General features: G+C 38.2%; 1 protein-coding gene across 1 annotated transcript in view; it reads right to left on the minus strand.

Annotated features, from left to right (window-relative positions):
- The window catches only part of COG5 (component of oligomeric golgi complex 5), a 185,589-nt gene that overhangs the window by 170,144 nt on the left and 2,953 nt on the right, over nt 1–12,492 (minus strand). The window contains exons 4-6 of the mRNA XM_085217248.1: nt 10,494–10,548; nt 10,334–10,403; nt 4,289–4,409 (exon numbers count right to left, since the gene is read on the minus strand). Coding sequence (XP_085073374.1) covers nt 4,289–4,409; nt 10,334–10,403; nt 10,494–10,548 — 246 coding nt within the window. The remainder of the gene's footprint in view (nt 1–4,288; nt 4,410–10,333; nt 10,404–10,493; nt 10,549–12,492) is intronic.

Below are 12,492 nucleotides of genomic sequence, written 5' to 3' on the forward strand. Positions count from 1 at the left end.
GCCTTAAGTGCAGAACCCAGCACTTGGCCTTGTTGAACCTCATCCCATTGGCCTCAGCCAAGTGATCCAGCCTGTCCAAATCCCTCTGTAGGGCCTCCCTACCATCAAGCAGATCGACACTACCTCCCAACTTGGTGTGATCTCAGAATCGCTGAGGGTACACTCAATCCTCCTGTCCATGTCATCAATAAATATATTAAAACATATCAGCTATATCCAGGCTTTCTCTAGTTTAAGTAGGACCATGACACATCTTATTTACCTTCGGTGTTTTTTTCTAACCTTGACAGCTGAATTGTTGTCACGTTTCTGTGGATATCGCTGGTTCTGGGATGCACTTCAGAAGACAGGTACCATTACCACAGTATGCCAGCTACAAAAAAAGCTCTCCAGACATAGCCAAATGAGTCATTTCAAACTGTTACATGCACCTCCTAACCAATTTAAATCTTCTCTATCCAGCCTACACTTCTTAAAAAAAAAAATAATTAAAAAAAAAAAAATAGGCTCTATTTCTTTGCATTTTCATCAAATTTGTTGTTATTAAGACTAAGTGCCAAGCTTTGTTAGTCTTAAACAGATCATTATATGGATCTATCACTTTCTTAATTTTAGCTAGACTTTTGTATCTGGTAATATTTTGCCTTCTCTGTACCCTTATTTGTTTTTAAATTGGATAGTGTCTCATTTTCTCTCATCTTCGAAGATATATAGAAGTATTGTCCTGGAGCCCCTTCTATATTGCAGACACTCCAAAAAATATATCAGAAGATTCTTTCCCCTTTATTTTACAGCTGCACAGCTTAGTCACGGACTAAATCTGAGTTTAGAAAAGAGCAAAATAACGGTTGCTGTGAGAGTCTGTCTCCAAGACTTACACGCTCACAAGGTCATTCAAGCAAATAAATTCAGTTGCTGTAAACTAAGTTATAATACAATTATACATACAGACCAGGAGTTTATTATAATTAGAAGAAGTCTAGGCATTTGTATGAATAACGATGACATCAGTCACAGTTATTTAGCAAACAGAACATATAAATCCTTTATTGTCCAGCTCTGTAAATCACAGATAGAATTAATAACCTGTCCACAGTGAAAGCAGCCATTCACTGCCAACTACAGATTTTTAATCTTCAATTGATCAGTGTCTGACAACTGTCAGACAGTGATTTCTGCACATGCAGATAAAAGAGCAGATATTTTAATACCTATAGCATTTCTTTTCTGAAAGAGAACTATCCAAAGCATACCACTTTCTCTTCACATTGTACTGTTCAAGCATGCTTAGAAACATTTTCTTTTCACTTTATAAAATACCTGTATTAAAGTAAACAAGCACAGCCAAGGCACGTATTCCACGACATTAGCCACTGTGTGACTCAGGAACATGCCTCTTGCTCTACCATCCAAATACTGCTCTGGATACACAAATGAATTTGTACTGTCAGATATACAAATGCTTGTATAATATGAAGAAGAATGAACTGGAGAGCCAGCTAATAGATTGTTCATTAAACTGCCACAGCTCTGTTTCTGATTTGACAGAGAACCCAAAGAAGTGTGTTAGGAGGTGGATGAGCTACAGAAGAAAGTTTACATACAGGTATTTCAGAAACAAACCATTTAATCTCTAAAAATTACATACAGAACTCAGTTTTTCTTCTTACTGTGTCAAAGTGGGAAGTTAATTGCAAGCAAAGAAAAATCTAACATGGAGGAATTTCAGGTCTGCTTTAGCTTTAAGTAGAGATCTCAGTGAAAATATTACCAGAAGTTTCCAGAGTAAAGTTCCCCATATCATCTACTGTTCTGCAGGCTACTAGCACGTTCAAGTACCCAGCAAGAAAAAAGCTTCCTCAGTAAAAGCTAGAGTTCCCTGCAGTTCCTCTTATTAACCCCTACTGCAATCTAATTCTACAACTGTGTTTTCATCCATCTTTTCCCATTACTGCAAAGTAAACTTCAAGACACAGCTAAGTATAAACTCTAAGTGAACTAACAAGCTAACAGAGATTTGTGGAGGAAATACATGTCATATGCACATATCTAAATGGATATACGTACATGCTCACCTCCCCCATACATATATAGAATGTATCTGTATGTGAAGATAAATGTCCAGTTCTGCCAAAAACCCACTGAGAATAATATATAAGCAAATGATTTAATCAGACTGCAGAAAATGCAAAGCTTTCATTGTAAAATCATGGTGCTGCTGAGTTCACCAAGCAGAAATTGCACTTGCACCACAGGTACAACAGCAATGTAAAGACCAATGGGAAGAACATTTCCCTAAATAGCGACCAAAAGGGATATTCAGAAACGTTTGGCTGAAAACACAGATTAGTGTTAATGTTGGTCCTGATCCCCAGCTCAAAAGCAAGCCTCCATGACACAGAGCTCCCTACCAAGACCAGGCTTTAACAGCGCCCATCTCTACCACCTGCTTACTATCATCAGATGTTGCAGCATTCCCTAAGACTGCTCAAACCTTTTGTATCTCACACCCCAACAACTGGAGCCCAGTGCCTTTTCCCTGCACTTCCCTCTCTCCCAGTGGCACATAGCATTAACTCACATTACCCTACAACACACCATGCTCCCACTGCAGCACCCTGAACGGTGCTTACTCTGGCACTGCACACTTTCCTCCCTGTGAGCAGAGCTACCTCGCTCCTACAAACCTCCAGCAAAAAAGACAGACAGCTGTGCTGGCTTATCTGAATGGGAGTGTTCCACACATCCAGGTTCTGGGAGGCAGGAAAAACCCAGAGCAGCCAAGATTGGTGGCAGAGAATAACAAACAAGCAGAGAACTAAAAGGTGAGGGATGGATGCAGATAAAGAGGTAAGGAGATTGAAATACCAGGAAGAGAGGAAAAGAAAAGAGAAGGGGTTTTACCTAGCCATAAACCATCCAGAATTAAATTAAGGGCCACGAGCCCTGGCTCCTGCCATGCGTTGTAGGATACAACTCTAAAGCACTTCCTAAGGAGGCACATTTCCCTTTATCTTTAATAACAATTACTCAGACTTACCCAATCTTCAGAAAAAGATCAAGTATTTCAAAACAAGAAACTCAAAGAACTGTGGCACATCAACAAAAGATTTGGAAGCTTTCCTTTCTTCTAAAGAAATTCTAAAACTACAAAAGATCCAAAAAGCAGCATGAATTTCAGATCTCAATGTTAAATCATACTCCATATTTAAATAGGATCTAGCATTCAGATGAACACCAGAGGACTCACAATTCAGGCAGCTAAAAGCCAGCAGTTCTTTATATACCCTCATGATGGGTACAAAAAATGCAAGACGTTAAAAAAAAAAGCAATAGCTTAAAATACTACATTCAGTGCTCTAGTGCTTCAGCCAAACCAATACACTAAATAAATATTTAAACTTCCCATTTGCAACATAGCATCTGCTAATTATAATACTAAATCATTGTCTAATAATTTTCTGATTACACAGAATAAAAAGAGCAGTGGTGACAAATATGCACAATAAACCTCAGAATGATTCTGAGTGTTCAATAGTTCAGCCCTCCCACGACCTATTTTTGGAAGTTGAAATGTGAATGCTACTAAACCAAAGGAGAAACAACTGGCAAGCTACCATATACAATGGTGATCTCAAAGACTGCTGCATCCTGCAGCACAGTGTAGAAGCATCCAAGGTAGCTGAAGAACAAAAAGCAGCCTAGCAACATAATGTGAATGTCATGAGAAATATTTTACCACTCCTTCTACAAGCTAGTAAAATAGAGAGTAAATTAGTCACTTCTGGAGCAGAATGCTTCCAGTATCTGAGTTAGCCTAGTGTATCATGTCACATATGGCTTTCATAAAGGTCAAAAGGACAACCATTTTCTTTCAAGACACAAACTGTAATTCAAACTATGCCTCATTATACTGCAGTGTCTTCCTTCAGATAAACATAATAACCGTCACCTCTGAAGATATTTTATATAAGCATAAACTAGTGAGAAATTAACCAATCTATAAAAACTGTTGCCCAAAAAAGTAAACTTTTGTAGCAGAATTTTCATGTTACTAAATAATTCTATCTGGAGAAGTCATGAAAAAAACTAAGATCCTGAACGAAAGTACTGAAATCAGAACTAAGTGAGTTCTGTTCATATTATTTCCGAATTCAAATCAAGAGGCAGACAGTGAGAACCACACTAACAAATTATAGGAGTTTCTTCATTTTCTTGCAAAGTCAAACACCAACGTGAGTCATATGAGCACAAGCTAAAAATGCCTCTAAAAGCAAGAAGGACTCACCAAGTTCATTGAGACTCTGGGCAGCTTTTGTTATCTCCCTGCTTCCCCCTTGTAGTTGTCCTTGAAGTCTCTTACTGAGATGCAAGATGCGTATTATCCTCCTCAGCAAGTCACAGGCAGCCTATGGAGAAATCACAGCATTAGGGGATATTATCAGCACACTCTGATCTCATAATTTTAGGCTTCTAATATGGAAACATTTTAACCAAAGGAAACACGAATTTGAATAAAAACAAGGAGCTTCAGAATACAAAAAGCCAGTTTAAAAGACCTTTTTTCATTACCTAATGCAATACAGGCAGATAACATCAAAAGCTGGAAATTACATTTACTGGGCTAAGATTATGCCGCCATTACCAGCAGCTCCTTCTCCCTCAAAAAAGAAAAAAGAAAAAAAGAGACAAACTCAGAACCCTATGAGAGTGACATGTTCTATTTCCAAGCAGAAGTGAGCTTCATTTTGCATTACGCAGCTCCCCTCAGTAGTTCTTCCACCTCTAAGCTTTAGTAAAACTAAGAAGTTGCCTTTATTAATTAAGTATTGATCCAAAGTAAGTAAAACAGCAGAGAACAATAAAAACTTAAAGGCTTAAAGTGTTATTTTACAGATATTAACTCTTGTGGTAGGAATAGATAGAAAAATCCATTTTCATCAAAAATTTCATAAGGCCATTTACCCACATTTATCAATCTGCCACTCTGTATTATTTGATAGGTTTGCAAAAGCACACCCCATTCGTGGCTAAAAATTAAGATGGATGCAAACACCAATTTTCAGGAAATATATCTGCACTGTATTTTCATTAGCACCAATTCAGAGCAAAGGTATTGCTGACATCTGAATCAAACACATGACTTTCACCATTTTTCATTCAACTAAGACCTTCAAACAGGTTTTCCTGCTCTACACAGTAAATGAACAGAGGCAGACAAGCAGTGAGTTACACCACGTGCATGATGAATGTTTTAAGCCTTACAATGAAAGAGGGTTCTGATGACAGTGGGTACAAAGTGATGACAAGCTGCTATATAGGACAGATCCCCAAGCTGCTTCTAAACTACACAACTCAGGTAATACTGAGTTGAATTACTGTGTGATTTAATCATAGCAAACACAAGCTTCAGGAGTGCCTGACATGCCCCAGTGGCAACTAAATGTGCTGCCATGGAAGCCTAGATAGCTTCAGTGCATGTCTTTCCCAGGGAAACACTCCTTCACAACTCCACCATAAGAGAAGTCCTAAAGACGCACACAGGTCTTCACTGAAAGAGACCAGCAACGAGAGAAGCTGTAGAATGAGCAGAGAAAATGCTCTGACTGGATGGGTCAGTGAGGTTAGGAGATGCATGCTATAAGGGGAGCAACATGACTTTAAAACAGGTCTCCAGCATCTGTAATCAGACTAAAAGGTGGTAAATATGAAATTTGGGATGAGTAAGACACAGTTATTATGAGGTATTTTCCCCACTGCTGAAGAGAAGGCCTCTTGAAAGGCCTTGTCTTATAGACAAAAAAACGAAATCAAAATTTACTTAAAATATACACAAATATATTTAGACTCTGACGGCTTTAAGACCTTTCAAACTCAAGTTTTGAAAACAGTTGTTAAGTACACATATAAAAATATACATAAGTCCCTTCAACCAATGTTTAGTGGATTGCACAAGTCACCAAGCTCTACTGTATGCCAGCACAAACCAATGGAAATACACAAATTTCACGTTTAATTTTTATTCAATATCTAGGCACAACAAAGATATTACAAAGGCCCAGTGAGACAGGTTGAGAGAGCTGGGATTGTTCAGCCTGGAGAAAAGAAGGCTGGGGTTGACCTCATTGCAGCCTTTCAATACCAAAAGGGAACCTATTGAGGGGAGGGGAATCAACTCTTTGAAAGGGTTGATAACTGCAGGACGAGGGGAAATGGTTTTAAACTGAGGGAGGGGAGATTTAGGTTGGACGTCAGAGGGAAGTTTTTTACAGAAAGAGTGGTGAGGTGCTGGAACAGGCTGCCCAAAGAGGTTGTGGATGCCCCGTCCCTGGAGGTGTTCAAGGCTGGGTTGGATGGGGCCCTGGGCAGCCTGGTCTAGCGTTGAATGGGGAGGTTGGTGGCCCTGCATGTGGCAGGGGGATTGGAGATTCATGATCCTTGAGGTCCCTTCCAACCCTGGCCATTCTGTGAATCACTGAAAGCACTCTGACTCTCACTGCTGTTGGCAGAGTGCCGTGTATCACTAAGTGCAAGTTCACTAAGCCCTCCAGGAAGACTGAGCCACATGATTTCTATTATCTTTAGTGAGAACCAAGTAGGGCTTATCCTGCTTTGGAGAGATTAATGTATCAGTTTTAATTAATGCATTCCTTTAATCAGAAAAAGTTTTGATCCACACATCACTTCCATATCTCTGAACAAAACTTCTGCAAGATAAATCAAAAATAGCTCTTTCTACAGTTCACTGTGCCTCGTCAGATGTGTTTAAAAACCATTTGGCTGAGGTGCTCAGGGACATGATTTAGTGGAGGGTTGTTATGGTAGTATGGTTAGGTTGTGGTTGGACTCGATGATGTTTAAGGTCTTTTCCAACCTGAGCAATTCTGTGATTCTATGATTACTACTTTGCCTTCAGATTTAATTTTCTTATCCAACTGTGTACCTCTGGCTAACTTTTTCCCAAGGACTTCAGTCATCTTCCGAGCATTTCGTACTTCACGTGCAAAAGACAAAAAAAAAAACTCTCTTTTTTATTTAATTGTTGTTTGTTATCTCCCATTCCAAGAAACAATATTGTAAGAGCATTGTCAAGCTGAATAAAGGATAGGAAATGTTGCATTTAGATTCAAGAGCAAAAAAGAAAAATTAAAAAAGATGTCTTCCAAAGACACTGAGGATGCACCCTTAACTTCACAGCCATCACTAATGAGCACAGTGTGCATGCTTCACATGGGTATTGGCATTTTTGTGAATTGTTCAACTTAATAAAACTCTCAAATACTGTAAAAGTATGCAGTATATGAGGACTGTACAATGGAAATTTAACAGAATCTACTAGCAGAGCTGTTCATGAAAGCTCGATCATCAACCCCTGACCACCTGCACCACAGAATTCTGAATTAATTCAGGAAACAATCATTCCTGGAGTCAATACAGCATGCTTTTCTAAAGGAAATACTTTTATCCAAACATGAATTCCATGGTTAAAGCAAAACCTAATTTGGAAAAAGCAAGGAGCAGCCTGGATTAGTCCCAGGGCTTTTCATTAAGTTCAAAATCAAACACGATTTTTCTGGAGATCTCACGTTAGCTATCTGCTGAAATTTAAATCAGCAATAACAAAGACATTATTGCTGCAATTCAAACAAAAAACCTCTTTTAATCTTAAGTTAATTTTAGGAAATTATTGAGACAATTAGACCACCTGAAACTGCTAATGCATAGCTCATATATGCAACTGCACATATCTGCCAGACCATAATGCAAATGAATGTATATGTAATACAAGCTCAAAGAAAGGTGGGACAGTACACCATCTTAAGACTACACGGACAGTGATTTACTATAGTACCAGAATGAATTCTGCTACTAGTAAACACTTCAAAGAGAGAACAGTTTTCTATTGTATAAATATTTTTTCTATTTTGTGGATTTTTTTAAAATAAAAAGTTTCAAAGAAAATCAGATATTGTAGGGATTTCTAAACATGAAGATATCCAAAATTAAGAGGACATAAAGAAGCAGTTTGTTAGACAGAAGTGCACAGAAAATAACCCTCTGAAGGACAAATTCTCTGTCTACTTATTTCAGCTGTTAACTTATCCCATTTAGCTTGTGATATGGCACGGAAAGACTATGAATGAGCTCAGAAGAGGATAAGATGATTTAAAGCAGGAAGTAAGCTCTGCGAGTTTGCTGCTCCCCTGGGATGCCATGAAGCCATAAGAACAAAGCAAGACATAATATACACAAGTATACAACAGAGAGTTAGAATTCAGAACTAGATTTGTAGTTTGACAACAAATTTACAGAGAAAATGTTTATGAAAAAGCACAACTATATTAAAAACAATTAAGGATGGTGAAATCCAGCTTTATGCAAGCCAAATATTCCTTCAGTTTGTGAGCAGTCCCATAGCAATCAAAGAAGAAGCACTAAAGCAATACAAGAGGCCCTTAAACATCACACAAATCAGCAAAGGATAACTGGCAACCCTACTTACTTTGACGGCACCGTCTTTTATCAGTTATGCTTTTTTTTTTTTTTTTAGCTTATTCTACTGACTGTACATCAGCTGATAAAATTAGCAGGTTTGACTGCCCATGCTACACATCTTGCATTTGGTACAGAAGTAAGCAATGTCATTTCATAAGCCCTGCCACAACCAGGAAGCAAACTGTTTGCTGTGCTGATGCCCTTCCTTCCTGAATAAACAAGGCTGCCAGGTAAACAGACACAACAGCATCATAATGCACTCCGGTGTGTATCTGCCAACAGGAGAGGATAGCAGCCCTCACGCTGAGAACTGTCACTGGCAGCAATGTTGCAGTGATCCTCCCTCTTTCTGTGCACAGCTAAGGCAGCTAGGGACACGAGCATAGGCAGCCCAGCAGGTTCCCTTTACCCTACATATTTTTTTTTTTTTTTTTTGGACTGGCATTTGGAACAAGAAGACTCACAGTCCAGAAGAGTCAGATATTACAACTGCCCTGGTATAGGCTGACCAACAACTCCAACCCCTGGGTGCATGCTGCTTTTACACCACAGGAAAATCCATGCAAGACCATACCCCTACTACACCAAAGAGGAAGCAAAGCGAATGCAAGAGACACCTCCCAACCCAGGGACTTCTGCTGTTTGACTTTACATAACATCAGAGAAGAAACCTTTCATCATCACCTTTCACTCCAAATTCCCATAGTTCTTCCCACTTCTGCAACATACACCAGAGAAGAAAAAATAAAATCGGAACCTAGCGTGGCACGTGAAAGTCATGGAAATTTCACCCAGTGGCAAAAACAGTGACAAGTGGAGCTGGGAAGCATAGGAGCAGCAGCTGAACAACCTGGCTGAACAGACTGGTAGGAGCTCCCTCCTGAACTTCACTACTACTGAAAATCAGATAGAAAATATCAGACCTCCAGCAGAGAGTGCAGCACGCTTACTTGCTCCACCATTCCTGGACTAGAAACCGTGTGCAGCTGACTGCAGCTTCCTCTGCTTGTGCTCTACAAGCTAATGGCAACCTACTTCAGTAAATATCCACAGTTCAAATCTCAGCTACCAACAGATAAGTTCTTACTTTTGCAACTTAAAATATTTTTTCAAAGAGAAACAGTTCAAACAGTAATTCTTAAAACCTTTCCTGATTTGGAGCTGTGTTGCTTTTGAATAAATAAACTGAACAGAATGCAGCTACATCCATGGGATCTATGGGGTAGTTTTCAACCGCAATAAAGTTAAAAATAGAAGTGTTCAACGCTTATCTTATCATTGCTGGGAAAAAGCTCTCCCCCACTGCTCTTCTTTAGAAGAAACTACATTCTCTGTACACTCTGTTTAAAAGATAGGAACAGCTGTATACCTGGGCTTTTACACCAGAACTCCAATTGGCTCCCTAAGTTGCACCATGGTTATATTGTAAGAATTATTCCCCAAACTCTTTACTAAACTGCAGTTAAACACACATGTAGAGGAAAAGAGTGCCTCCTACAGAACTACATCATAATATTAAAAATATCCAGACAGAAATGAAAATGTAATTAACCTGTACTCTGATAGCCTTTCACTCTTTCTCTCATCTGAAAGAAAACTAAAGCAGCTAGTGCAAAGGTCAGCTTTGTACTTTTCAATATGAAGCACCTCTCAGTAGCTCATGAGGAGACACATGAATATTGATTTTTACCAAGAAATACTGACAGCAAACTCCAGTCTACTGGAGTAAGGAAAGCCCACTCATGTCTGATGAGTCATCTTTTCTTAATGCTCTAGAGGACTGAGAAATGAAAGACTTTAAAAAAGACTTTTAAAACGTATTTCTAATACAACTTACCTGAAGCTTTGCTAGCTGAGCCGTGCGAGACACTATTTTGTTGTAGGGATCAACAATTTTGGCTCTAATTCTGAAAATAAGAAGTTTATTTATGGAGGTATTAATAAATAGCACAATAAGTAAGAATGCAGACTTTCTAATCACATCATGAATGACATACCTATCAACAGTACTTTGTAGAGCACCAATTCTGGTCTGCATCATTTGGAGAACACCTGCAAAATAAACCAGATCTTTTACAACTAACACTCATGATATGACGAATACTTCTTTCTATAATTGACATCTACAGCAGACTACTTCTGTATTAAAAGAAAACAATTCCTCTTTATAACAAAACATTCAAAGATATTGAAATGATTGAGACATGGAGTATTTAGAAATAAACTGAGAAGGTAATAAGCAATTACTGACCACTACAACTACAAACAAAAATACTGCTACAGAACTAAATCCTGCCGAAGATACATTGTTCTGGAATTCATATGTTAAGCTTCAAATAATATTTAGAGTATGCTGTTTTCTAAAAGAATGATGATCAGGACTGATGTTCAAAGGCATATAACCCGATACAAACACCTGAGCATGATTTAAAAATGCACCACAGTGTATTTAACAAGGGAACTAGGCAGATCAGAGAAACCAGCAGGCAAGGAGAATTGAGAAGCAATGCCATTTCAAGGTTTTCTTGCTGTGCATAAGCACCTTTAGCAAAAAAGTAAGGTATGTCATTGTGAGATCATCTAATTTAGATTACAAACAGAGCAAGCTACCCTAATCTTGTTTGTTCCAGATTAGTTTGGAAAAGCAGCACAAAGGAAAACCCACAAGCACAGTTGTTCTTTCCTTGCTAAATTCAAACAAAGCAGTCAAGGGTAATAGTCACTTTTGCAATATGGAATCAGCGTGCTGAGAATTAATTAAGTTACACAAATACAGATCTATGAATTTATTTTTGTTTCAATTCTTGTTAGCACTCTCAAACATTCTATGTGTTTGTAAAGCCAAGCACATTGAACAAAACTATCATATGATACAGAAAGACAGAATATAAACAAGACTACTGCTACTGAAACTATTTCATCTATTTTGTACAAATAGGCCTACTCCCATTTTCTCCACAGTTCAGAATTATTAACTTGGTTTATTGATAGATTCACGAGTCCTCTTGTGTTTATAAATGGAATGGCAGGCATGCAACCATCACAGATAAAAAGATGAAGATACGAGAAACAGAGAAAAGATGTCACAATGGGCTGAATTTTCTACTCTACACTCAAATAGGGGACAGCAAGTAACACGACATTGCTACATCTATGACTGCTGCACCCTTCACAGCAACGTAACATTCCTCTTGCCAAAAGGCACTACCAAGATGGCTGAAAAGGTAATCTACACTCTGCATCTGCTATATAAGATACTACCTAATCTGTCTTGAGGTAGCAGGTGATTGAAGATATCTGGTGAGCTATTTATAGAAACAGAACCAGAAAAGAGTATTTATACCAAATCAGTATACAGTTAGCAGAGTATGCAGATCTAAAGGAAGAAAAGAAGTTCCTGGGAATTTACAAGTTAGGTTAATTAATTTGAAATATTTAACGAGATTCACATATCCAAATGACTAATGCATGCTGTGAGTTATGTCAAGAAAGTAAGCAGATGAAGATTACTGAACTAAACGTATGAAGACACTCTGAGCTACATATTTCTAACTTCATAATTAAATTTCCTATTTACATTTCTCTTTTTTGTCCTTTACATATGGATATTGACTCAGTGTTTCTACAGTGACCATATTACAGTGACCACGTGTAGCCCAAGCACTGCAGAGAGAAGCAGGTTTTGCAATACTTAAAAAATCATCTGTGTTTGCATAAAACTATAGTTTCAACTGATGTCTTAAGTGTCAAAAAAATGTCAGGATTAGAGCCCTCCCATGTTTCTCTTTCAGAAGAGAAGGGACCTCTTAAGGGGAATAATACTGCATCAATGGAAAACAATCAAGAATTTTTATGCAGATTCAATTTTATTTCAACTTTTGGTTATCAGCTTTATGCTAAATAATGCTTTATTTACTACACCTCACCTACAGAAGTATTTTAATTCTGAATAGCTGTTTTGAAGTACTTCACTCTTGCTTCAGAGCAGTTTTAAGC

This window comes from Meleagris gallopavo, chromosome 1 (genome assembly GCF_905368555.1).
Source record: "Meleagris gallopavo chromosome 1, MGAL_WU_HG_1.1, whole genome shotgun sequence".
In the NCBI taxonomy this organism is placed as follows: Eukaryota; Metazoa; Chordata; class Aves; order Galliformes; family Phasianidae; genus Meleagris; species Meleagris gallopavo.